At 39.1% G+C, this 25,615-nt stretch overlaps 2 protein-coding genes across 2 annotated transcripts in view; one reads left to right on the top strand and one right to left on the bottom strand.

The window, feature by feature from the left end:
* The window catches only part of LOC143181382 (uncharacterized), a 55,395-nt gene extending 31,370 nt beyond the window's left edge, over positions 1-24,025 (top strand). Inside the window, exons 2-11 of the mRNA XM_076381762.1 lie at positions 8,044-8,480; positions 11,393-11,558; positions 14,280-14,420; positions 15,171-15,295; positions 15,381-21,098; positions 21,178-21,583; positions 21,661-22,080; positions 22,175-22,385; positions 22,460-22,654; positions 22,773-24,025. Of these exons, the coding sequence (XP_076237877.1) occupies positions 8,123-8,480; positions 11,393-11,558; positions 14,280-14,420; positions 15,171-15,295; positions 15,381-21,098; positions 21,178-21,583; positions 21,661-22,080; positions 22,175-22,385; positions 22,460-22,654; positions 22,773-22,958 (7,926 nt within the window). The 5' untranslated portion in view covers positions 8,044-8,122 and the 3' untranslated portion in view covers positions 22,959-24,025. The remainder of the gene's footprint in view (positions 1-8,043; positions 8,481-11,392; positions 11,559-14,279; positions 14,421-15,170; positions 15,296-15,380; positions 21,099-21,177; positions 21,584-21,660; positions 22,081-22,174; positions 22,386-22,459; positions 22,655-22,772) is intronic.
* Positions 23,984-25,241, bottom strand: LOC143181842 (dynactin subunit 3). Its single transcript, XM_076382501.1, has 2 exons — positions 25,102-25,241; positions 23,984-24,749 (listed from the first exon to the last, which is right to left on the bottom strand). The coding sequence occupies exon 2, from the start codon at positions 24,746-24,748 to the stop codon at positions 24,182-24,184; it is 567 nt and encodes a 188-aa protein (XP_076238616.1). The 5' UTR covers position 24,749; positions 25,102-25,241; the 3' UTR covers positions 23,984-24,181.
* Between the last annotated feature and the right edge of the window lie 374 nt (positions 25,242-25,615).

Here is a 25,615-nt window from a genome sequence, read left to right as displayed (position 1 = left end):
CTAACAATAAACAGGATATTTTCGAGGCGTGTTAAAAGCACGCTGGCCAGAGTGTCTAATTATATGTGTCGTACAGGATAATTGTTGCTAAATAACATGGCCGTCAGAACCAACGATTAAACGAACACGGATTTCTGTCTGATGGTTCAGCAGCTTCCACTTGACTCTTTATTCATTGTGGTCTTTAAAATGGATGTAACACGCCTGAAAATTAGCTACTGGTTTATGCATGCGATAAGTTTCAAAATATGTAGATGAAGAATTTATTTGAGAGGCTTCAGAGATTGATGACCTCGAAGATAGTCGAGAGGAGGGACACCTGAGAATTTTGGAAGGAATTGGAAGAACCTTGTGGATTGAATGCTTTCGATTTTGACTAAAAGTGAAACTTGAAGAAAAGGAATGCTTCAAAAACTATTTTGCACACGCATAGATTATACGTTCTGCGGAAGACATAACATCGTTTTCTATGCGCTTGTCGATGCATTGTGCAACGATGCTCTCTAGAAGCACCTAAATGTCAGAGGGTTACTCTAGAACGCTTCAGGACTTGCTTCCTCAAAAGAGGCAAGGGGGAATCTTCTATTTTCTCTATGAACAATACTGCTTCGATGTGTACATACCAAACTTGGGATAGATATTAGATATTTATGCTATCTATAAGATTTGTGATGTTTTGTCCACGTGGAATTGTGGCATAAGTAATTATTCCAAATGGAAATGTTAAAGTAAATATAATTTTTCAAATTTGGGATTTTAAAGTAGTCTAGAATAACTCAACATATGCATTTGATTACTCTACAAAGTTTGTTGTATATTTTTCATGTGGAAATGTGGCTTTAATAGTAATTCTAAACGACTTCACATTAGCTATAACTTATCATAGCATATTATGGCTTCCGAAACAGTTTAAACTAACTCAAATATGCTGAATGGTTACTCTTTAAATCTTTACATTTTACTCACGTAAGAATGTGGCTTTATGTGACATGTAAATAATTCAAAGACGTTATCACTTTACTACTTTAACTTCTTCAAATATTTTTCATGTAGCAATGTAACTCTATGCAATCTACAAATAATTCAAAGATGCTCCAATTTATTACCTTAATCTCTCCACATATTTTTCACGTGGGAATGTGACTTAAGCCTCACTTACAACTATCAGAAAAACCAACTCAGAAACATACCACAGGGCACGAACGTTCAGAAATGACTCACGAACTCGGAAATCTTCCAAGATTCATTCCATTACTAGCCAGAGGTTCTGCACCTCAGGAAATAAAGAGAACCCTGGGAAAGCCAGAAGAAGGCTAAAACAAACTCAACAATCTATGCAACAGCCTTCCGTGACCGTTTCGCGTTTTCCTCGTAAGAGGGTCGGAATCTTCGTCATTCGAGAAGAGGATATTATCTTACGCGAATCCATAGCCGCGTCGGTATCATTAGACAAAGCCAGCGCCGTGGAGAATGACCATTAGGGGGGTTGGAAGGATCGGAGACATGGCAGGAAGGAGGTATCCACCTTTTCCTGCGGCCGTTCGCAATAAAGTTCCTGATTTCCAACCGTTCCACGACCGTTTCGCACGCAATTACACGATCTGTCTTTCGCGCAGTCAGAGCGCCTCTAACTTGGGGACACATGTAACGTTCCACCGTTTCTGAAGGTCCAAGCGCGTATCGAGGAAAACAGGCAAGACTGGTTGCACGTATGTGTCACCAACGAGCTCGATACAAGTCGGATAATTTGTAAGGAGATTTGTACTGTCACAATGTGTATGTTCCCTTTACTCGTTGCCCCTTTTTCTTTTCGCTTCGTGATGGGAGCTTCGGGAGGAGTCTTATCTCTGGATCGCGAGATTGTTGAGGCGAGATGATGAGGATGAGATCGGAGGACCATGAAGGAAGATCGTGGATGCTGTGAAAGGGGATTAGTGCACCGTTTGATAAAGGGCAGAGCAATTCGTTGATATTGATATTAAAATTTTAGGAGGTCCTAGGTCCTAGGGACTTGGAGAGAATGGGCGGATTGAAATATTTAGAAGGATTCAAAGTGATCTAGAAGTTGGGAGGATTCAAGTTTTTCATCTAGAAATTGAAATCGTCAAGTAATAAAATTTTTCTAACATTCAAATTTTCATCAAAAACTAAAAACATTGTTACAAAAACTGTTAACACGTGCCCAGATCGAGAAGGTTTGTAAACCTCGCTATATGCACATCCTTCGGACCCATTAGGCTACTAATAACGATACTAAACATGAAACTACCATACTACATATGCTTGCTTGTTCATTGCTCCTTAGATCTTGCCCCAAATACATATCATCGTCAATTTTAATACCCAGACCATTTTCCCTTTAGTAATATAATACCTAACTCTCTCCTAGTCGAAAAGATATTTCTTCTTAAGTACGCACATCGAACAGTAGAGAACAGATACGCCTCATATGAGAAGAATTTAAGTTGTTCGCTTAAAGCGCCGGCATCTCGAAGCGTGATGTAACGTAGATCGCGACAGAAGAAAGTGCGAAGGCGTTGAAGCGTTGCAGATGCACGCGCGTGCAAAAATGTTGGGCTGCATTGTCTCGCGCGATTACGACTCGGATGCACTTCGAAAGAAAGAGAGAGAAAAACATTTCAATTATAAGTTGAGAGGCAATCTTCTCTTCCTAATTTTGAATAATTAAACCATTCACCTTTTATCATTACGATTGAACATTTTTGCAAATTAAATTTTTCCAGGTTTTTTCTTGCAATTAGACTGCTTCTGTAATTACCAGTCTAATTATTTCTATGAGTACCTCGAATTGCTTTAATTGCAGGTCATTCACGAATCGCAATAAGACAGTTGCCACACGCAGTTCCACTTTTAAGATAGAACATCGGTACGTTAATTAGCGCGAGGAAATGTTGCGCCGATGGAATTCGTGCTACGCTTCACGTGATTGATGGGCGAAGGCCTCGCGGTGTTAGAGATCTTTGAACTGTACCATCGATTACCGCAAGAAAGTGGAAGCTGAAAAATTACTTAATGGTCGAGTGAAGTGTGCAGTTGCTAGAACGTGTAATGCGAAAGAAATGGAAGTAATATAAAAGCGTTGAGAATTGGATAATTGGAAGAACGGAATTGGGCCAGTGCGAGTAATGGCTGAAGCTCTTAAGCCGCGATCCTACGTGTGCGCAGAACGCTGCGCAGAGGACGTTCCAAGGGTCTAACCTAGAAAATAGACAATGTGCAGTATTTTAAATGAATTTTATGATTGGTTCATATTTCACGGGACTTGGAAGCAAAAAAAAAGCAAACGTTTCTTGCATAATTGTTAAGCAACCAAGCTAATGATATGAAAATTCATTCCACGCGCGACAGCACCGCGAAACGCGCGGAACGTTCGGCGAACGAACGACGTGTAAAAACTAACGAACGGTCGAAATCGTGTGCTAATAGAGCGTGTTGAATTTCGGTTTCTACCAAACGCTTGGTATGCATAGATAATGTTGAAAAGTTGCGCAAGGTTTCCTGCCGATTATGATCAAGGTGAAAGTCCTTCGGGCTCGACAGAGCGAAACGTTATCAGGAGGTGAACCTCGTAAATTACAGGCAATGTCGTTGGAGAATGTCCTTTAACGATGAAGGCTCTTTAGACAGTTTTTCTGCCCCCTCCTTAATGATAATCTCCTTTCAACATTCTCTGCTGAGTTCTCTGTGTGAGGACTTCTGGATTGATTCAAACCAGATTGGCGAAGTCGCTCGCATGCATTATGTAATTTTGTTTCCTGCGTTTGGATTAGAGAAGCTAGATGACAGTTAGGTAACAGAGTTCTAAATATGATAGCGCAGGCATCTGTAAGTAGTTTTGAATCTATTATTTATTGGTAGAAAAAATTTTTCTAGTTGATAGTTATTGAGTTTTTTGCAGTCATAAATAATTGATATTTTTCTAGCTTTTCTTTATAATAGGATTCGATATATGTGATAAAAGTAAAGAAGTTTAGTAGTCATTGTGCATGGTCACTCTTTTAGCAAATAATCCATTTTGCGAGCAATTTTTGTTACAATTAGCTACTTTGTTTGACCAAGCCATCAATTATCATCTACTTTCATTATTTCATCACTATTTTATGTCCATAAACTTTTTTAAACTTTATTACTCTAACAATATTAGATCTGCTGGCAGCTATTTAGCATGGCTTCCAAACGTATTCTTCTTACAGACTATTTAGCAATAGTCTCCGTCACTAGGCCGTTTAACAATTAAATGGTTCTTTTGTTTTCTTAGACTTTTCTATCTTCAGTTTGAACTCTTAGGATTCCTTATCCGTGCAGAACCGTCCAGCAATTTCGAAAGTGTTTCAGAACATTGAGTGTTCCTTTCGCAGAATGTCGAGCACAAAAACTGAGCACCATATGGAAGTTTCTTTTTACAGAATCGAAACACTTTCACTGAACTGTGTGAAATAAATTAAACAGGTGGGATTGTTGAAGTAAAAGTGGAAAAACCAGCGGAATTAGATATTTAAGTAATTATATGTCTCTTGGCAACTATCAAGCTAGGCTACGCTAGCATTAGCTGTACCTTGCCTTTATCGTTATTTCTATGTACCATATTTGATCTTCCTCCATATATTTAGTGCGTGTTGTTCTGCTGAAGAGAAGCATGATTAGTGTAATTAAAGGATTGATGGAAGTTGCAATTGGTTTTATAGTTCCTTTAGCGGTAAATATGGTTTTATATTAAGGAGCATCTTGAACGCCTCATAATTAAATTTTAGTGGCTATTTTTATTATTGTAGTGCATCTGAATAACGGGACTAACTTATTCCCAGGAAATCCTAGAGATCAGCGATAGATTTCCCTTAGCATCATCCTGAATCCTCACTATACTCTACAATTCTCACTGTACTCTAAAAATGACAAAAATACTGATCTAAAATCAACAAAGGTCCCTAGCAACACCCTAAATCTAGACTTCTAAATCAAAATTTGCAGTATGCATCCCTTAAAATGGCAAACGTACAAACCCAGACCCAGCAAAGGTACCCAGCAGCACTCGAAACCTAAACATTTAGATCTGAACCAAACAAACTGCTTGCCCCAGGGCAACCAATTTGACCAATGCACCACGTGACCAAAACTCATTAAACAAACCCATTAGGTCAAGCATAAAGGCCCCGAGAAAGAACAAGGGCCCGCGCAGTCGTCGAATATATCACGAGTCACGTTCGAGTTGGTTGAACCAGCTGAAATCCAGGCGAACGTCGTGATCCCAGCAATTATGGTTACGCGAATCGCGAGGAAACCGGTAGTTAAATCCGAAACGGCGTCGAGTGGTTATAGTCGAGTCTCCAGGCCCCAGGATTATGTCACTTGCGCAGAAACGGCGCAGTCGACCCCGGCTGAACGCCGAGGCTCCTTTCCTCTGCCGAGGACCTCACTCCTGGCCCTCGGGGTGAATCAGTCCTTTGTGCCTGGCTCTCTCAGGGTCAACCGCTTTCGGTGCAGTATATGCCTTGCAACGTTTACACGTACACGCGCGAACACGTTCGTTCGTCTGACCGCAGCCTACAGGGTGTCTCGGAAGTGCTGAGGAACGATTAACCGCTGAACCACCGGTTTGTGATTCATGGTGACGCTTTCGTTCAGGTTTTACGTTCGACAACTTTCGAGCTTCGAAAGTGGAAGTTCATTGAGGATCGGGGGGTCTAGGTAGAAAGTTTCTTTGTTAGAAAGGCTTTGGAGCTTTGAGAGAATGTGACTGGGCCTCGAGAGGAATGGAGGATTAGGATTGTGGCAGTTTGAAAAAGTTTCGGGTGTTTGGATTGTGCTGATATGGTCTATTGACATCACACTGTTATCTAAATTAGTCTCGTGTCTTATGAGTCACGAGGAATGAATAAAGTCCTCGATGGAATATTTTTCGAGTGATCTGTATTTTTAATGTTTGTAGACATTTTAGACATTTGTACATTTGTATTATATAATTTCAAATATCATAGGGGATATAGAGAAAACTAGTTCTTTCTTGACGATTTGAATTTTCAGATCCCTTCAGAGTCTGCTAGACTTTCCCTAGTTTCATGAAAACAGATTCCTGGTCTGCCCTAATGCACACTGACCTAACACAACGAGGAACCTCACACAGAAATTTCATTCCTCAATTTCTGACATCTGGACCACCAGTTTACCAACAAAGACACCGTAAATATGACTCCTTTAGGCTCTAAGAGGTTCCCCAAATTAATTCCCATTATACTCCGAGGTTTAATTCCCATCCGCCTATTGGAATGATCATAACGAATGGATATCCAGCAGAGACAAAGATTGGTCGGTCCGAGGCCGGCTTTTTAGGGAGCCGCAACTTATCCCATTCCGTTTCTTGTCCCGGACCTTTTTGCTGCCGCGACGTTTCGGCAAAATCGAGGAAAAAAAAGAGCGGGAAGACCGTGACTCTGGCCAAAGGACGGTGGGAGGCTGGGAGGTTCGCAGGAAGCGAAGCTGCTGCGCAGAAGGAATATATGTAGTATATAGGGTGCCTAGGTGGAGGAGCAATAGGGCCTCGAGATAACCTCTCAGGATATCTAATTTAAGCCTGCTGAAACTGCGCAGCATTGTCATATATTATTTGGACAAGAAAATTGTTTCTTCTTATATTTAATGGTTATTTAGTTAAATCTCCATTGGCATTGAATATTGTGATGATTCACGTTGAGTCGTATTATCGCGTTGATCGATAAATACACGATAGCTTACGTTTAGAGAACCCTATCGCGCGATCTCTGCGTTAGTATACCTCGCTCATCAAAGATTCACGGGAATTAATTAAAGCGCAACACAGACACCGTGACTGAACCATGACGCTGTAATTAGTAACTTGGTCTACTAACGTGTACCTGTGATAATAAGCTTGATTCTGTCATTAACATAATGATGAGTGATAAGAACATGTGTTTGTGATCACGCTTATTCAAGAAATAGCAAATATGTACATTGTAGTAATATTCAGTTGATGTTAGTACCGATTTAATTTGATAAAGAAACTATGTATTTTAGTTTCACTCGAAACATTTCGATCATCTTTTTTCTTGCCATAAAAAATATTTTACAGTGTGGAATGATTGTTTAGTTCAAAATAAACAAAAAATGTAGAATACATTACTTTCGCAGAAAACTCAGATGTTGATAAAATCATTATTAAATATTTGTAAAAGCTGCGCGCGCAGCTGCCTCGGTATTGGTCATGCGCGCGCATTTGGCTCATATCTTTGAATTCAATTTTCTCGAAAACTAAACCTTTTGTCAAAAAATTGTTTCATAAATTTTCAGTTTATTTTTGAATGTAGAGTATCTTTCATTCACTTTCATCGCAAAAACAGAAAGTTTGTTTTTCTTTCTAGTTCATTGACTATGCGCTGTATTTCCGGATCACGGCGCAGGCGGCTGGCTCATAGAAAAATCAGATCGTCTTACGTCCAGTTTCACCAACGATAAATTACACACTGCACTGAAATCGGTCACTGAAAACTTGGCCAATCGGCAACGAAACAGAAACTTTGCTCCACGTTTCCAATATCGTTTGAACATGGTCATCGACAAATAGAAAACTTTTCCTTCGTATCAAATTATAGATTAGTAATTTCCCCCGAGAAAAAGTGAAATCGAGGGATATTTCTCTCGCATTAAAATACTTTACCTCTCCAAGCCTTAAGTTAACTTAGAGTCTAGAGGACTCCACAAGAATCTAGACTTGTAAACAAACCAAAGCCCAAATCAATGATTCATATACCAAAACTTCAATCCTTTCACGCTCGAACAAGGTCCCGAAAACACCTCCAATAGCCCTCACTTTAAAACCCAAAGGTGAACCCCAAGTCCCCAAGGTCCCACTTAACATTCGAAGTCCCCTGTCTTTGAAGATCAATCCGAAGCATGCCAACGCGAAGCAGCATACGAATTTCGAATTTCAAAGTCGACCATCAGGTCACGTTCGCGCCATAAAAGCAGTCTGCAACGCAAAATCTGACCATGCCTTCGTTTGTGTTGCAGAATCGAGACGCATGAGAGTCGATAGCGGGCCAACGTTGTCAGGTGAGGGCCCAGCTGCTTTCGGCGACGCAATCAAGAGATGTCGGCGGCCGATGGTATGGACAATCCAGCGTTTACCAACGAGGACGAGTGCGCCACCGAGGCGAAGGTGGACGATGGCCAGCAGCAAGTGACCTTGGACCAGGATCGCAAGCCAGCAGCGGAGGGCGCGCCAGTGGAAAATGGCCACCAACGATCATTCGTGTCCCAACAGTACGTGGAACCCGGAAGAACCAGCCCCGATCCACGTTACAAAACGGAGACAAGGATCGAGCTGCCAGAGAGCAATGACAGGACCGCCGCCGAGCCGAAGCTCAATGGAAACGGGATTCATGGAAATGGGAACAACAACGATGCCAGCTTCCTCAACAGTAGCGCGACAAGTGTGCAGATGAATGGTGAGGATCATGTTCACTTTGCTTTTCATCATTGCGGTTAGTGAGTAACCATATGTGGGGATGAAGAGAAAAGGCGTAGGTACGTATGTAAATGAAAAAGATGGGAATGGTAAGGGGAGATAGAGGAAATAGGTTGAAGTCTATCAACCTTGTTTTGGGAAGTTGGTTCAGGTTCAACCACCACTTTTTGAGAGGTAGGTTGAGGTCCATGTGACAAAAATGGTGAATTTGAGAAATAGTTAAATTTTTTTCTTGGTTTTGTAGTTAGTGAAACAGAAAGACTAAAAAGAAATATAGAAAAAGAGTTAGGTAATCAAAATATTAAAGGACTAATCCATGAATTGGTGGAGAAAATAAGTTCTTTGAGAAATACCATAAGTAATGAGTAACACAAATATAATAAACGTAAACTAGTAAATCACATTAAAGTAATAAAACTCTCCAATCCTTTTGCATTAAGGATGAAACGCAGTTTTAAGCAGTACTGCTTCCACAATGACCACATGACTGAAAGGACCAAACCCATTGGTGCATCCACCGTGCTTCGTTTTGACACATAATTTAAATTGACCCTAAATTACAAGTGCAATAAGCTCTATACCATCAATTAATGACTTAATCAAAAAATCATTGTCATTAATTTCTGTGTCTAGAACACACGTAATTAATTTCAATAGGCGTTAATAGATATCTCCATTATCTTTTAAATTATACTTCTGATTTACACTAAAATATAAACTAGTAGGTTAAAAAATGCTAACCAAAAGTAAATAAAAAAACAGTGAAATGGCACTACTTAAGTAGTTGTTCAAGAAACGACAGATTGAAAATGGCGCAGGAGTTTACGTAAGTACTGGAGACTTTTACTCCGCAGCCAGAGAAAATTCTTCCGCGACAAAAAGTCAATATACTGTGTGTCGCCTGATGGTCGTCGCATTTTTCCTCTCCTCGATCTTTCTCCTCGGTTCATGTTAGACGAATTAGCCACGTGTAAATCTCGTGTGACGTAAAATTTAATTGCACTCGACCGGCAGGGTTCTCCTTGCCGCGAGATTCTCGGAGCAGACAAAGATAAACGATCGAAATGAATTGCGCAAATTTTGTTCGCATCTAATGAATAATGCATATTGAACATCGAGGAAAACCTCTGAGGTCGTCGCAGTTGAGACAGAAGTAGCTAGTAAATATGTTTTGCAGAAGTCAAGCTGCTCTTTTTGAGTAAAGTTTTATTAAAACTTTACTTTGAGATTAAATTTAATTACAATTCGGATATATTTTAACATTTATGGCAGAAATTAATGTATCTGCGATAACATGGAATCTTACCGTGCTTCAGAATGCTTCGAGTGAATGAAAAAACATGCGTACGGTTCGAAAGCAAAGTATAGAATGGGTGGAAGTTAACAGTTGCTGAAATCTCCGTGCAATTTTAAGAGATATGATCGGGACGAGTCGAACTTTCGATCGTTAATTACTACCACCACCAGTTCGCAAAGAAAAAGTCGTTCGAGGTCGGTGAAACGCAGAAAGCATATAGAAACAGTCCACAGTGCAATAATCGATTAAAAAAATACTTTTGTATCGAAAATGGACATCAATATTGACAAAAAAATCAAATCATTATCTGTAGTTAAAATACATTATGATTCGAAATTGGCACAAATTTGAGTATCCATCATTTGAAAAATGCTGTATAACATATTACTTAAAAGAAATATGGAATTATAAATTGTACTTAATTTAATGATTTTTTCTTGGTACTGGCCTAGCTTCAAGTTTTATATAAAAGACGTAATAATAAAACATAAAAAGAACATAATAAAACATAATAAGTACATAATAAACATAATAAAAACATAATAAGTACTGAATGCACTCACGTGATCATACATTCATTGCAACATTTGGAGACCATGTGGAACACTTAGAGACACCTGGAAATTAAAAAAAGAATTATATTAAAAATCACTGCAACTAATTATTAACAAATTATGAAAATGAAACAAGTGTAATTAGCAATATCTTTCCTTAACAAGTAATCCTGAAATGATGGCCACATCTAAATTCATTTCAGTACACTCAAATCTGCACAAACCCTCGCTAACCTAATCTCAAGCCATCTCAAGTCGTAATTTCGCACTTAATTTTGTACCATTAACCGAGGGTTAATAGCAGCATTGATTAGCCTTGAAACAGATTTTACGTAAGAATTATTAAATTTTCATGAGGCGACTTCATTTCACCATGAAATGAAGCTATTAATAAGTGTATTCTCGTTTAAAAGAGATATCAAGGTGCGCATAATCAACACCTAAGGAACGATTTAACATACATAAAGAAACAAATATTTTCCTATAATCGTCAATGGTTGATGATTCTTCGAAACACTTCCTGATACACCATAAAAGTATTCTGATGCTACCGACATAACATATTTTTCGTTATATAACGAGACTGAAAAATTAGCATATTCAGAAAAATACACCTCTCTAGAAACTTCTACATACAACTTCATCCAGTTCATTAAAAATAATCCAAACACAGAAAAATAAAAACACTCCTAAAACGTCTTCAAAATTCCTTTCGCCAAAAAAATTACAAAAATTATTTATCCACTTTCGTTCCACAACTCATTGCCAGAAAATAACATTTATATTGATTTTAATGAAATACAACTAAACTTGCACGTGGACCTCACCCTACCAGTCTCCCGCTAAAAATTGATCTTGCCAGGGTTAGATCCTGTATGCCCCTCCCTCTGGTATTGGCAATGGGAGAGCGGAGGGGGCGAAGTCAAATGGTATGCAAGGAACGAAGTTTCTCTTATTCGTGACCGAAAAACGGGAACCGGTTACGCTTCCCGCATCGGGCGACATTGACAACGTGATTAAAGGATTTCCCGTTTTCCGCAGACTCCGGCAAGAAGGAGCAGATCGAGGCCGTAAACCTGGAACTGGTCTCGATGAGGCCTTACGCGGGCAACAATCACCAAACGAAGGGTCAAGAGGCCTGCGAGGTGCCAGCTGATCCATACGAGGAATACTTCGTGCCAGTGAACGAGCATCGAAAGTACATCAGGTAACGACAGTTGATCTTGAAAGCATTTACACCACTCTGCCTAGGATGTGTGTCTCTCCTTTTTTGGCTATTCGTTTAACATTAACTTTTTTTTTAACACTGTTCACCAGCCCGGGGGCGTGGAGTTATAGTCGGTAATGGAATCGTTTACTGGTAGCTCGAGGCCACTGCTCCCCACCAGACTCGTGGAGAGTGGAATGGTGGGGGTAGCTGAGAGGTACGGTGGGGGACGGCGCTGTGAGTGGCCTTGTGCGATTCAGAGGTTCCGTTTTGACTATAGTTATGGCGGGAAAATGCTGTGGATGGAGAAAATTTCGTCTTCGGGAGGATGGTTCTGTTAATTACAGGCTTTGAGATGGATTAACTGTGGAGCTTAATTCTGAAATGTGGGAATTTAACTTATGCATAGGAGCCTTGGAGTACCTTCTCGAGATTGACTTTTGATTGGCTTACGTAATTTGTTGTAAATCTGTCTCGTTAATTTAAATAAGTTATTATTCAATTCGACGAGCGTTTATTACTTTGCATTCCAGTTTACAAATGTCAATATATTCTTGGACTCTTCGTGTGTTCAATAGGTCACAATGTAATATATTATGCTAAAAGGATCAGTATATTTTTACTGGTTCTAAAAATGTATACCTATTTCTGTATTCTTAAAGGAGAATTTTAAACATTTTAGAAATAAGCTCTTCAATCAAAGACTCAGAAAATAGGAATCTATGAATCATTTATTATCAATTATACAGGTTGTTTCATTCCAAAGGAAAATTCACAACAATTTTTTCAAGAAAACGATACTAATTAATATTATCGTCAACTTTTTGGGAAGATGTTGAAATTTGGGATTGCTAAAGGATTCTTTAGGTTTATTTAGTCAGATTGTTGACGACAAGCTTACAATACGATAGTTCATTTCTTTTTAAATGGAAAAACGACTTGACTACATTTAAATGCAAATGTGTATCGATTTAAAGAAAAAGTTCCGTGGACGCAGGCGGAACGGGCGAAGGTCCTCAGCTATTACGAGATACGTTCACCGATGGAGAAGTTTGCGAAATAAATGCGTCACAATATTTCATAGCGAAATGCAACGAGTAGTCGTCGCTATTGCAAAAACTGTCTTTCGTCGCGCTGTGTGCTCAACATAAAAATCAAACCAAAACCACATTGCAATCGAATAAATGATTGCTCGATTTTGACATAAATTTACAGATTTATTTAAAAGAAACGAGTTGAAGAAAAGTCCCTGTAACCTAGAGTTCGATTAATTTTACCAACAAAAGATGAGTAGTGTTGCGTAGTTGTCCCTTTTCGTTTTTAATCGCTTGCTTCCAAAGTAGAGAAAGGCATCTCAAAAATTTTAGGCAAAAAAAGAAGTAGCAAGTTGATGCGTGCAATGAACGATTTCTCAATATTAGTATAAGAACGAAATCGGACAGTTGAAGATATTTGAATTGCAAAACGCTGCGAGATCGTGTAAATGTAAATCGATCAACTTGCTAGACAGTAAAAAGTAGTTTGTCTGTTGGTAGCAGCCCAGTGCACCAAGCAGTAGTTAATGCGAAACCTTCGCGCTGAGCATATACGTTAATAATTTAATGATTCATTAGTAAAAAGCACAATAAACAGGACGCGAAAACGGTATTTGTTATTTTTAGATTTTACTGCCATTTGAAATTATGATTTCTTCATTAGTAATCAACAGTAATTGAAATACCTAAGTGTAAGAAAAAGGAAGGAGAAAAATTGCTTCATTATTGTCAAATTGTTTTTATTGTAACGTTAATAACGTTAAGTAATTATTATTCCATTAAAATTTTCAAGATTATATCTATACTAGGAATTCATGTCGTCATTTTACCAATTTAAGTACAACATAAAACTTTAATTACTCATAAACTATTTTTATACATATAAAGTAATTATACAAGGTAAACGAAATCTTCTTTTTCATTTCATAGGCTTTTCATTAGCTTGAAGTTGGTTGAATTTTCTTTGTAAGACATAAATGATAATGCTGGACCTGTTATTTAATTTCTTAACAATATACCATAAATTCCTTGGAATTTTTAATCATTTATTTTAAGCGTTTCTTTTTCATATTTCAAAGAGTGAAGATATGGCTAGAAGTATCCTGACTTCAGAAGACCTCTATATGGAATGAAGCCAATCGAAATGACCCTATTGTTGGTTAGGAACCAAAATATTTAATTTGCTTTATTATTGTCTTCAGAAGTTAACAAATAGAGAGAAAAATATTATAAAAGAAATTATTCTATAATATGTCATATTATTCCAAAAGAAGATGAGGATACTACCTTTTATAAACACACCACGTTATATGTCACATAAAGGTTAAAGTATAAGAAGTACATATAAAGAAAACGTATTTTTCCAGTTCACAAATTCTCTATTCATCTTAAGTAAAACTGGCCACATCATAAAATGGTAAAAATTCAACATGTTTTAAAGGTAGTACCATTAAAAAGTCAGTTTACAAGTTTTGGAGGTTAATTTGCGTTATGTTGTCCCTGATACAATAGCTACTATATAAACATTCCTCATATGAATTAAGTAACGTATTTGCTCCGCCCGAGAAGGTTTCCAATACTTTACATTAAAGCCACCGTATAGTTCACCGCTGCTGATCGAAAAATCACACTTTACCCCACCCTTAGTAGAGAGTTAGACGGTGTTTTCTGTTGTCACGGTACCTAGCAGGGGTCCCGAGGCCGAGGTTGAAACAACCGTGGCTGGAGTGCGTTTTGATTTGGGCCCCGGCGTTGGCCGCGAGGGACTCAGCCTGAGAGACCCTACCGCCGGACTGGTTGACTATTCCCACTGGCTGACAGCCCTCAGGTACTTCACCGATGCTTTCGAGGATGAGGAGCAGGGAGACTGGTTGATCCGATGAACGGTGGATGCGCACGAACTAACCCGCTTTACTTTGCTGCTCTATTTTTTTGGTTCAAATGCGCGGATGAGCCTGACGCGTCGGAATGCAAACATCTCTCACAAATATCCCTTATCACAATTGCACCGTGATGGACATGTAAACACACGAGTACCCCAGATGCGAAGGACAAGGTTCCCTGACTTTTCCCTGTTTTCTTCAGTCGCGTGTTTTGACATTAGATAATAGCACCCTAAGAATTGGGAGACACTATGTCCTCCTCTTGTAGTCATACAGCATCATCGAACGATCGTTCTGACATAAGACAGCGGGTGATCACACGCTCAAACAAAATAGAGTAAACGACCAGAAACACTATCTGAGTGGCAGAGTCCCCCACACATGAACACAAACCACATTCAGGGATCTATGATTCCCCTGTTCATCTCACGCAACAAGACTTCGGTAAACGTCTTGTGCGTACAAGGTAGAGTGAGCGATGAGCTGAAGAACATTAGTTGGAAACGGCTAGATGCTCACGACACGATGGTGTTCGTCTAGGGAAGCTTCTAATTCCAATGGCTGATCGCTGAAGAAGGTCTCGGAAATTGACAAGCACAGTGCTGTACAAAATACGCTTATTTTGGGTCCTGGATAAGGGTTAACGATGTAAAGCAGTGCGTCTTTTCTTAATGATTCATGACTTTGTGTTACAGGGGCGAGAAACTGTATGTAACCAAGGATAAACGATCGAGGAGTTCGTATTGGAGAAGGATGGCCTGCTGGGGATGCGGTTTGCTAGTTTTACTGGTTGCCCTCATCATTGGTATTCTGGCTGCAAGTAAGATCCTTTAGCTAGAGTAGTTTCTTTATTTAATAGTGTAATATAGTTTCGAGAAGGTATTGATTGGATTATTTGATTGCAGCTGGCGTAATTCTGACGCAAGAAGCCACAGAACCTTTGGAGAACTTGCAACAGACCAACTCTCGACAGTTCAGCGATGTTCGAACTGCGGGAAGTCAAGAATATGTCAAAAATCCTCCGTCGAGTCCTCCTCCTGCGACTTCAAGCTTTCCTCCTTGGCCAACCACAGACGAATCTCTGTATATCGCGGTGCCAAATGCTTTGGACGGAATACTGCATCTAGATGAATTCCATTGGAATCATGATTTGCATGACCATAAGTCGAGAGTATATAGACAGATCGCCTCAGAGATAGAGGACCATTTGACAAACATGTTACAGCATGCAGAAAAGGAAACGATTGTTAAAGTGTATGGTATAAGCAAGCATGGAGAAGTTAGATTTAGGATAAGCTACCCACCAAACTCTGAGGCTGAAAAGACGCAGCAGGTGATTGAAGAAAAACTGCAGAAGGGTGACAACATGATTGGGCAGTATCACTTGAGTAGGTTGCAAGTCAGTATACTTTTGGACGAGTGTCAAATCGAAAACCATGGGTGTGCCGAAGTTTGTAAGTACGACTACATGGATGCTAAGTTTGTCTGCTCGTGCACTTCCGGGAAAACGTTAGACAAGGATGGAAGGAAATGCGTTGACAAGAATGACTTGAGTAATGTTGAGATGGATGACGAACCTCCAGATTCTCGTACTGAGACGGTTCATGATTATGTCCAAGGCAGAAGTAGAGGACCCGGAACTTCGTTTGAGCCTAGAAGGCCGGATAATTGGGACCAGTCAGACTTTACTACAGAATCAGCACAGGTAAAACACGATTCGCCACAATCTGACGCTGAAGATACATTCCATATGCATGCTCATATAGACCATGATTCTCATTCCGATCATTGGATGCATGATCATTCAGATCACTTTACCCATGAGCCAAAGTCGGAACCAACTACTGAACCTGCGACACCGGAATCGAAGCCTATTCCTGAGCCCGAACCATCTACGAAATCTGAACCATCAGCCGATTCAGAACCATCTGTGAAACCTGAGCCTGTGACTGAACCACAACCATCGACTGAACCGGAACCTTCCGCTGAGCCAGAGCCTTCAGCTGAGCCAGAACCTTCAGCTGAGCCAGAACCTTCAGCTGAACCAGAACCTTCAGCTGAACCAGAACCTTCAGCTGAGCCAGAGCCTTCAGCTGAGCCAGAGCCTTCAGCTGAGCCAGAGCCTTCAGCTGAGCCAAAGCCCTCAGCTGAGCCAGAGCCTTCAGCTAAGCCAGAGCCTTCATCTGAGCCAGAGCCTTCATCTGAGCCAGAACCTTCATCTGAGCCAGAGCCTACAGTTGAACCAGAGCCCACAGTTGAACCAGAGCCCACAGTTGAACCAGAGCCTGCAGCTGAACCAGAACCTTCAGTTGAATCCGAAACCTCTTCAGAACCACAGCCTTCTCTCGATTCAGCGGTTTCTATAAGTACAGAATCCCCAATTAAAGTAGAACCTTCTGCAGAACCCAGTACAACACCAGAGCCTTCTGCAGAATCTACAGCTCAGCCCTCTCCTGAACCCAAATCTGCAGCCGAGCCGCAGCCACCCCTTAAATCTTCTGATGAACCCCAACCCACTGCCGAACCACAACCAGCTATTATAGAGACTTCTACCGAATCAGAAAAATCTACTGAAGCTGATGTGGAAACTAGACCAACAACTGAGTCAGAATCCTCTCCTCAAGGTGAACCAGTTACTGAAGCGAAGCCTTTAAGTGAACCAGAATCCTCTACCGAATATAAATTATCTACTTTGCCGCCCACAGAATCTTCTACCGAGACAAAGTCTGAACAAAATATTCTTGGAACTTCTCATGAGATAGAGCATTCCACTGAACCTATAACTACAGATAATGTGGTTGTTGGATCGGTCACAGAAATACCCTCCACTGAGGCACTTGAGATCTTGACTACAAAATTAGTGCCTGAAAATGAAAGTATGAATACCATAAAGCCTACTATTGCTATAAATATGGAGCCAGAATTTACTACAGTACCAGCTGCTCCTGAAGAAACTACAGTAATAAATAAGGAAAAGTCTATTGAAGCAATGATAAACAACGATGAACCTTTGCCTGTGATACCTTTGATGGTTGATGATGAGGAGACTTCAAATCATTCATTGGCTGAAGTTACTACTATGCCCGCAGTTGATTCTACAATGAAGGAGATCGATGAGAACGAAAAAATAACAACAGCAAGTTCTATGGATGTTGACAGACAGGTGACACCAAAGCTAGAAGAAGTTACTGAAGCTAGTATACCACAGCAGGAAATAACTGAACATGAGGAACATGGAAATATGGGTTCCTCAGAAACTGGATCGATGACATCTACTAAATCTGCAACTTCTGAAATAGAATCTACGACAAGTTCAAGCATGAATTCTGAGATAACTACTCTTTCTACAAATGCCATGTCAGAAAATACAACAGAACCAAGTTCTGTCACAGAGAACAGTACTAAAATATCTGAGAAACCTGAATTACCAACTCTTTCATCGTCACTAGAAGAAATCACTAGATCTACTTCTGTACAATCTGAATCAAATGTGCACGAAGCAAACGAAACAAATGTTATTGAACACATGCCAACTACTGTATTTCCCAAATTACCTAAAAACTTTGGTTCCAATGTGGAGCCCTTATTAGAGCCCCTGAAAAATGATACAGAGGAAGAACACATTATGATCATCTCGAAAATAGAACATCATCCCGAATTAGAAGAACATCATGGAATTCCTGAACTCATTCCTGAACCAAGTATCCCATCTACGAACGGATCCTCAACTACTGAGGGTACCCCCGTGGACAGGATTCCATCTTCCACTGAACAAATAGAAAAGATTCTACATCATTCTACAACCCATCCAGAAGAAAACGCTGTTTCAGTAGGTGATCCAGCTTTTTCTGTTCGTTATGAGGAAAACGTGGACCACTCCACCAACCACCCATTGCATCCTGCCGTATATCCGGAAAATGCAGTCACGGAGAAATCCGATACCACTTATGACAAGCACGTCGATGACATGTCTCCCTTCCTACCAGATATTCAGAAGGAAAAGGAAGTGAAAAAGGCACCAAGATTGGACAAGGATGAACAAGATTCACCCAATCCTTTTGAAGGTCCAGTCGAAGATGTCATTACGTACAAACCCATGATAGAGAAAGGTCCACCATCCACGGAACCAACTTTAAATGATACTGCATCTAAAGATTCTACAAATGACGTGCATCTGGAAATACCTGAAATCACGCCACTTGGTGATCAGGAGGAACAAAATGTCAAGGTAAACCAAACAGATAACAAGAATGAAGTTATTGGAGGATTAGACGCAGCTGAAGTTAACGACACGAAATCTGGAAATCAAAATAACTTACACGCTTACGACGTTATGAGTAATCCAGATAATGGCAACGCAATGGGGGATGGTATTTCTGAAGAGGATGAAGAGGCCCTGAAAGTGGTACCTCTCGAGGAGCAGTTCAAGGAAACTGGAACGACTATCAGAATCAATGTAGATAAAAATAAACCTGAAGGCTTATCTGAATCCAATGTAACAAAATCAGCTGTGAATAATATAACAGCTGCCTCTGAAAAGCCAGAAGAGAATGCTGTGGAGGATCAATATAATGATATAAACGACGATTTGACGAAAGGATTTCAACACGAAGACACAGAAATTCAGGACAAAACTGACGAATCCAACAAATTAATTACAAATGATCTAGATATACCTAAAAATGATAATGAAAAGTTGTCAAAATTGACTGATGTGTTGAACGATACGGAAGTTGTTACGACCACAATTGGAACTGTTTCTGAAAAGCATATGGAAGACGCCAAACTGACGACGCAAATACCAGTGCTGCCGCTGGAGATACAGCAGGAAATGTCCACTACTGAGAAAATCGAAAGCACCACCGTTACTGAAGAAGGTGTACGAAAAGTGAACGATACAGAGAAGGAGGATACAACAACGCTTCAGGTTCCAACCACCCATGTCTCGATGGAGACCAAAACAACTGCTCCAGTGCCGATTCTTCCGGAGGAATTACAAACTACGGAAAGTGAATTGTTGACTACGTCCTCGATGAAGCCAGAGGCTGTAAAATCGAGTAATGATTCAGAAAGTACAAGCAGTGGTGTTTCATTTGTGGAAAAAGAATCTCTAACATCTACCAATAAAACTGAAGATTTGGTTAGTAGTGTAATTGATCTGTCCGCACACGATAATAAGACGGATGATCTAATAACTAGCGCGGTGGAACACGTTGGCAGCAAGAATATTAACATTACATGGCCCCAGGCAGATGTTCCTATTATGAACAAGACTGATGCAAATGAGGAGAACGTAACTACACCACCAATGATAAATATTGAAGTGAATATGAATAAAAGTGGGTCAATGGTAAACGAAAATGTGACACAAAGTTCAAAGTCTGAAACCACTGCTTCAATGTTAAATGAGAACGAAACTTCAACAGAAGAAAGTGCCTTTCAAGACTCTAACATTTCCTACACCACGGAGGATGTGAGACCAGTCACCGAAATACTCGAAGATGATACACAGCCTATGGGATTCGATTATAAGACACATTTCATCACCACAACACCTAGGACTCTATTATCTGACCTGGATGTAGGGGAACTGTCCGAAGAAGATTTAAGAGTCATTCCGTTGGAGAAAACATTGGACATAAAAAAGAAATCGGCAGATAAGAAGGTGATAGATAAGTATAAGTACAAGAAGGAGAAGGAACTCAGTTTAGAGGACAGTGAAGGAGAAAACGTAGTAACAGAAACTCCGGACCCAACTATTTTACCGTTGTCAGAAATGCCGCAAACAGTCACTGAAAAGAGTGAAGAAACTATTCATGGTGTAACAGAAATGCCGAAACCTCCAGCTGATGCAACAGAGAATCCTGCACCGATACCACAAGTGATGATCATCGAAACCACCAGTGGATCCAATCAGTCGGAACCTATGGTTTCCGAAGTCTTCCCAAGTGAAGATGAAAAAGTTCATAATACCACGAAGAAATACCCCAGTTTTATTCCCGTTTCGGAAGAAATAGTAGAACCAGAGCCCGTCACCGAGCCGTTCATGGTTCGAAATTACTACCTTAAACGACCAAATGCAGCCACTGGCTTCACTACAGAGCACCCAACAATGGCTAGTGAATCATCCACCAAGGAGCAAGCGGCAATTGACTCGGAAAAAATGACCGAGGTGAATAGCACAACAGCAAGTGAAACAGGTTCACAGCCTCCAGTGTTTCCAACAGCCCAATCATCTCTTACCTCACCTGCGCAGGAAGTAGACGCAAATCAGGCTGCGAAAGAGCAGAGTGCAATCATCCCATCGTTGTTGCACATTCCTCCAAACGTGGTTTTCTCAAAGTGCACCGCAGGACAATTCCAGTGCACGAATGGAACATCTAGAGATGGTGCTTATTGCGTCCCATTGTCTGCCAAATGCGACTCTGAGAGGGATTGCTCTGACGGTTCGGATGAGCTTAACTGCGAGGAGGAAGGCTGTCCTAAGAATTTCCAGTGCGCTAACGGACAGTGCTTGAAGAGGGACCTCGTGTGCAACAAGATTGTTGATTGTGATGATGGCAGTGACGAGGAGAACTGTGATCAATGGAAATGTCAGTTTGACGAGTTCAGATGTCCTAGCGGTAAGTTAACAGTGACAGGCAGTTGTGTACTTGCAGATTATCAAGTTTGTCTATATTGTATCAATCTTATTTATTTCAGGAAGGTGTATACCAGGCATCTGGCAGTGTGATGGTCGACCCGATTGCGAGGACCATCGGGATGAATATAATTGCGCCGAAAGTTGCGGAAATGATGAATATCTCTGCCCAGTAGAGAAATGGTGCATACCATTGACGTGGCACTGTAACGGGATCAGTGAATGCGCGAATGGGGAAGATGAAAAGTTTTGTGATTGTGCTGTGGATCAATTCAAGTGTCAAGCAGGAGGATGTGTTCCAAAGGATCAAGTTTGTGATGGGATAGAACACTGTCCTGACCATTCTGACGAATGGGGATGTTTAATAACGAACATGACAATGGAAAAGACAGTTCTACAGAATGACAGTGACGCTGAGAGCAACGGAGTACAAGAGGAGATCGAGACGATCCCTCTGTTAAAAATAAAGTAAGCATCTAACTATAAACTCCGTATTAGGATTAAAATAGGAACAGCCTCATGGCTAAACTTTTTTTAAATTACAGGCAGTCTGATGGCGACTATAGTTTAGTTTGCTCTGACGCATGGAGCGAGGAGTTTAGTAACTCTTATTGCCAAGCCCTAGGGTTTGCCGGTGCCGAAACGACGGAGTTCACAACGTGGGACAAAAACCAGAAAATCCTAAGACTGAAGTCCAATCCAAATCACCGAATGCCACTAGTCACGAATTTAGAGCCAGTGAAATTCTGCGTCTCAGAGCTGGTTGTGCAAATTGCTTGTCAGGAGTTCTCATGCGGTTCCCACAATGGGGAAGGTCCAACTGCAAGATTAGTCGGTGGGACACCAGCTAACGAAGGACAATTGTCCAGCGTGGCTTTGCTAAAGGAACCGAAACTCGGTGCTGCTTGTACTGCGAGTGTGTTGGGACCTATGCATGTCCTTGCCAGTTACTCCTGCACTCACAAGTAATTACAGATTTGTCAAAAGAAATAAAAATCCTGAAAATATTTTGCATACCATGCAGAAGTAGTTCTAAACTGCATTTTATCCTAATTTCAGACACATGCAAAGCAACGGATGGCAACTTTTCACTGGAGAGAATCTATTGAAAGCTCATCCTGTTAAAAATATCATTCCCTATCCTCAAGTAAAATACAATCAATTTTTGTATGACAACGACATCGCTTTAGTAGAACTTGAGAAGCCTTTAATTTTCTCAAGGAATCTTAGTGCGGCTTGTCTTCCAAAGAATCCCATTCAGGTATGTATTGTTATTTCGTTTCAAAGACTTTTATCTAAGAATACACATCATCTAACATGTATCTGTTTTTTTTTTTAAACTAGCCAAGGCAAATATGTGTCATTGCTGGATGGGGATTCCCTGTAAATGGTGAGGTAGATTTACAGAAGTATCTGAAATTCCTACCAGTGCCAACGCACGAGTCAGAACAATGCAATGCAACCAGTCATTATGCAGGGTTTATTACTAAGAACAATATATGCGCTGGACTCGCTGATACAGGCAAAGGACCTTGCTATGTAAGTTTTAAGATCCTTACTTTTTACTTTTTCATAGAATCTTGTAGTTTCTTTACACTATGCTCTAAAATTACATTGAAAAATTGCATGCATAATATTTGTTCTATTATCTTTCCAGAATGACGAAGGCGCGCCCCTAATGTGTGTCCCAGAATCTGGAGGGGGTCCAGTTAGATGGGAAATTCAGGGATTACTTAGTCATCACAGCAGATGCTCAAGGAGTCACCCGGCAATTTATTCTAGCGTAGAACCTGCGCTTTCTTGGTTACGACAATCTGTGCCTGCTTTGCAAATGCAAAGCTAAATTGCTTCAAATTAATTCTGTTCTGATGGAAACGTCCAAGTATTAGATGAATATTATCTAAATTAACTACAATAACATACTGAAAATAGTATTAGAAAAACAGGAAATTTATGGAAAGGAACTTAACATGTTGAGTACGAGTTCCTCTCAAAATTTGTGAAACATTACGAACAAAAAAATGTAACCCTCAGACAATAAGTGCTCGGGTTCAAAAAGATCCCATCACCGCCAAACCAGGATTAATTAATTACTTCCTTATTATATCCGTCTGTACTTCAAACAGTATGTTCCTATTTCAATGCAATAATGCGCTCGACGGATATCATTGAATGGCCATAATTCGATGTTTTATATTGAAAAGGAAATGTAAATGATCTTTCTTTTTATATTATCGACTAATGGGTAAATATTGCAATATTCTGTAATAAGTTTCATACTTGCAATGTGTTTGCAAAAGAAGAGAACTATGGAGATATATATGATTGGCGATATGATACTTATTTACAATTAAGAAATTTGTAAATACTGTATAAAGTAACTGTTTAATATGATTAACATGATAAGAGATTTTTTACAGGTTTAGAAAATTAGGTCTCTGAATTATGTTGTTCCAAATGTACCCATGACTATAGGAAAAATGTTGAATGGCATTTTTTCTTTTGTTAAATACCGCAAGTCTAAATTCAACATTTATTGAATTGTTATCTGAAAGAGACTGCATCTAATTAACCCTCGGAGGACCAAGATGGAGCGCTCAAGATCCGAGGCGGGAATGACCCCATTTTGTCTTATTCAGATCCGTCTTTCGAGGATTAAATATTTGGGTTTAATTACTATATAGAAATCGACAATAAACTGAAAGTATTTATTTGAAACGAGAGACCACTGCATGAATATATCCAATTATTCGTTAAACGGTTTGTCTCAGAAATCCTAAAAAAGGATTCCTGAAATGAACGTTGGAATAGGTTATGAATTAGATAGGATAAATGTATATAAGTATTTTTAATAAAGTACATTGTTACAGAGAGATACAACAATAAAATATGTTCATGTATGCATAGTCACTGATGAATGCGTAAATATTTTTATATACTAAGATAAAAAATAAATGTATTTTAAATGAATTTCAATACTTCTTCATACCAAGCTTAACAATTTTTAATAATTTCATCATTATAAACATAAATTAATTTTTTGCACACTATTCATATAATTCCTCTTTAATCCACTTGTTTCTTGGGCATAGCTGCAATTTCAGCAGCAGTTACTGCTGCATCTATAGCAATTAATGATTTCGATATACTTGTTATTACATCATTATATTTTGAAAAGACTTCATTTATATGTCCATTTAGCTCTTGATTGTCTTCATATATTTTCAAATATGATAAACTTAAATCATTTAATTTATTTGATAATTCTGGTACATCTTGCAAGCGATCAGTATCCAATGCAGGTGTCAACTCTTGCACTTGACTTAGCATTTCATAGTTCTGTTTAATTTCTCCTGCCATCATAAGCAACATTTGAACCTTAGCTTCTGCAGGTATCTCTGAACTTTCAACTATTGGATCCAAATAATTATTCAATTCTGGCAACCGCTTTATTGCAGCATTAGTTTTCTCTCTTCCAGACATAGCAGATGATATTAGAGTGTTTACATGTAAAAGACTATCGACCACAGGATTTTCCAATAACATATTCTTGTCCTCTTTTGATTCCGAAAGTCCATATATTCGTTTCTCCAAGTCAGTAATTCTATCCTCTAGTAACTCAATAGTTGTCATTCTAAACGTTAAACAGTGATATATACTGACATGTTTAAACACATATTTTCATGAATGGATTGATAATCAGGTTTATAAAATTTAATACTTTGAACTTTGTGAAATTTCATGAAATGTACTTATCTGCTGGAGTTATATTGGGTTATTTTAGTTATACAACACGAACAATAAAACACTCACTATTTAAAGAAAAAGAAAAAATTTCTATGCTCAGCGTAAAATAGGGATATACAAAAAATTAATAAAATAACAATAAATAATCTGTTCTAAATATTTTTTTATATCTGTTATAAATATTTTTAAAAACAAAATAATTCGCAATAAACATTAAATTTTCATATAATGACACTTACTTGTAGGTGTCAGAAATGTACAAAATCTTAATTCAATATATACAACAAAGTTACTGTGTTACATAAATCAAACTTTGACAATTCAAAGCACAAACGTTGACAAAAAAAGAGGTTATGTTCGATCCATTACTTCAAACTGAAGTAATGCAAAAGTCAATGCATGTATTTGAATTGCTGCCTACTTCAGCATAATCAAAAAAAGGCGGGAAATCAAGAATACCGACCCATTTAATTGTTACTCAATAATTACGTAAAATACAAAGCTACATTCTTTATAATTGTTATATATAAACAAAATATGAATAAAAAATATATATATAATTTCCTATGGGTAATTACGTGCATCTAAATTTGTTGTAAATTAGAATAATTAGTGTTGCGAAATTTGTCTAATCTTTCGCCATTACGTTTAAAAACTAAAAAATATCAAACATTAATAATTGGTATTTTTTAGAAGATTCATTAAGCTGTCACATCATTAATTTATTGAAAAATGAGATACGAAGAATAAACT

This window comes from Calliopsis andreniformis, chromosome 7 (assembly GCF_051401765.1).
Source record: "Calliopsis andreniformis isolate RMS-2024a chromosome 7, iyCalAndr_principal, whole genome shotgun sequence".
NCBI classification, from domain to species: domain Eukaryota; kingdom Metazoa; phylum Arthropoda; class Insecta; order Hymenoptera; family Andrenidae; genus Calliopsis; species Calliopsis andreniformis.
The sequence above is the reverse complement of the archived record's forward strand: the minus strand, read 5'-3'. Positions and strand labels throughout refer to the sequence as shown.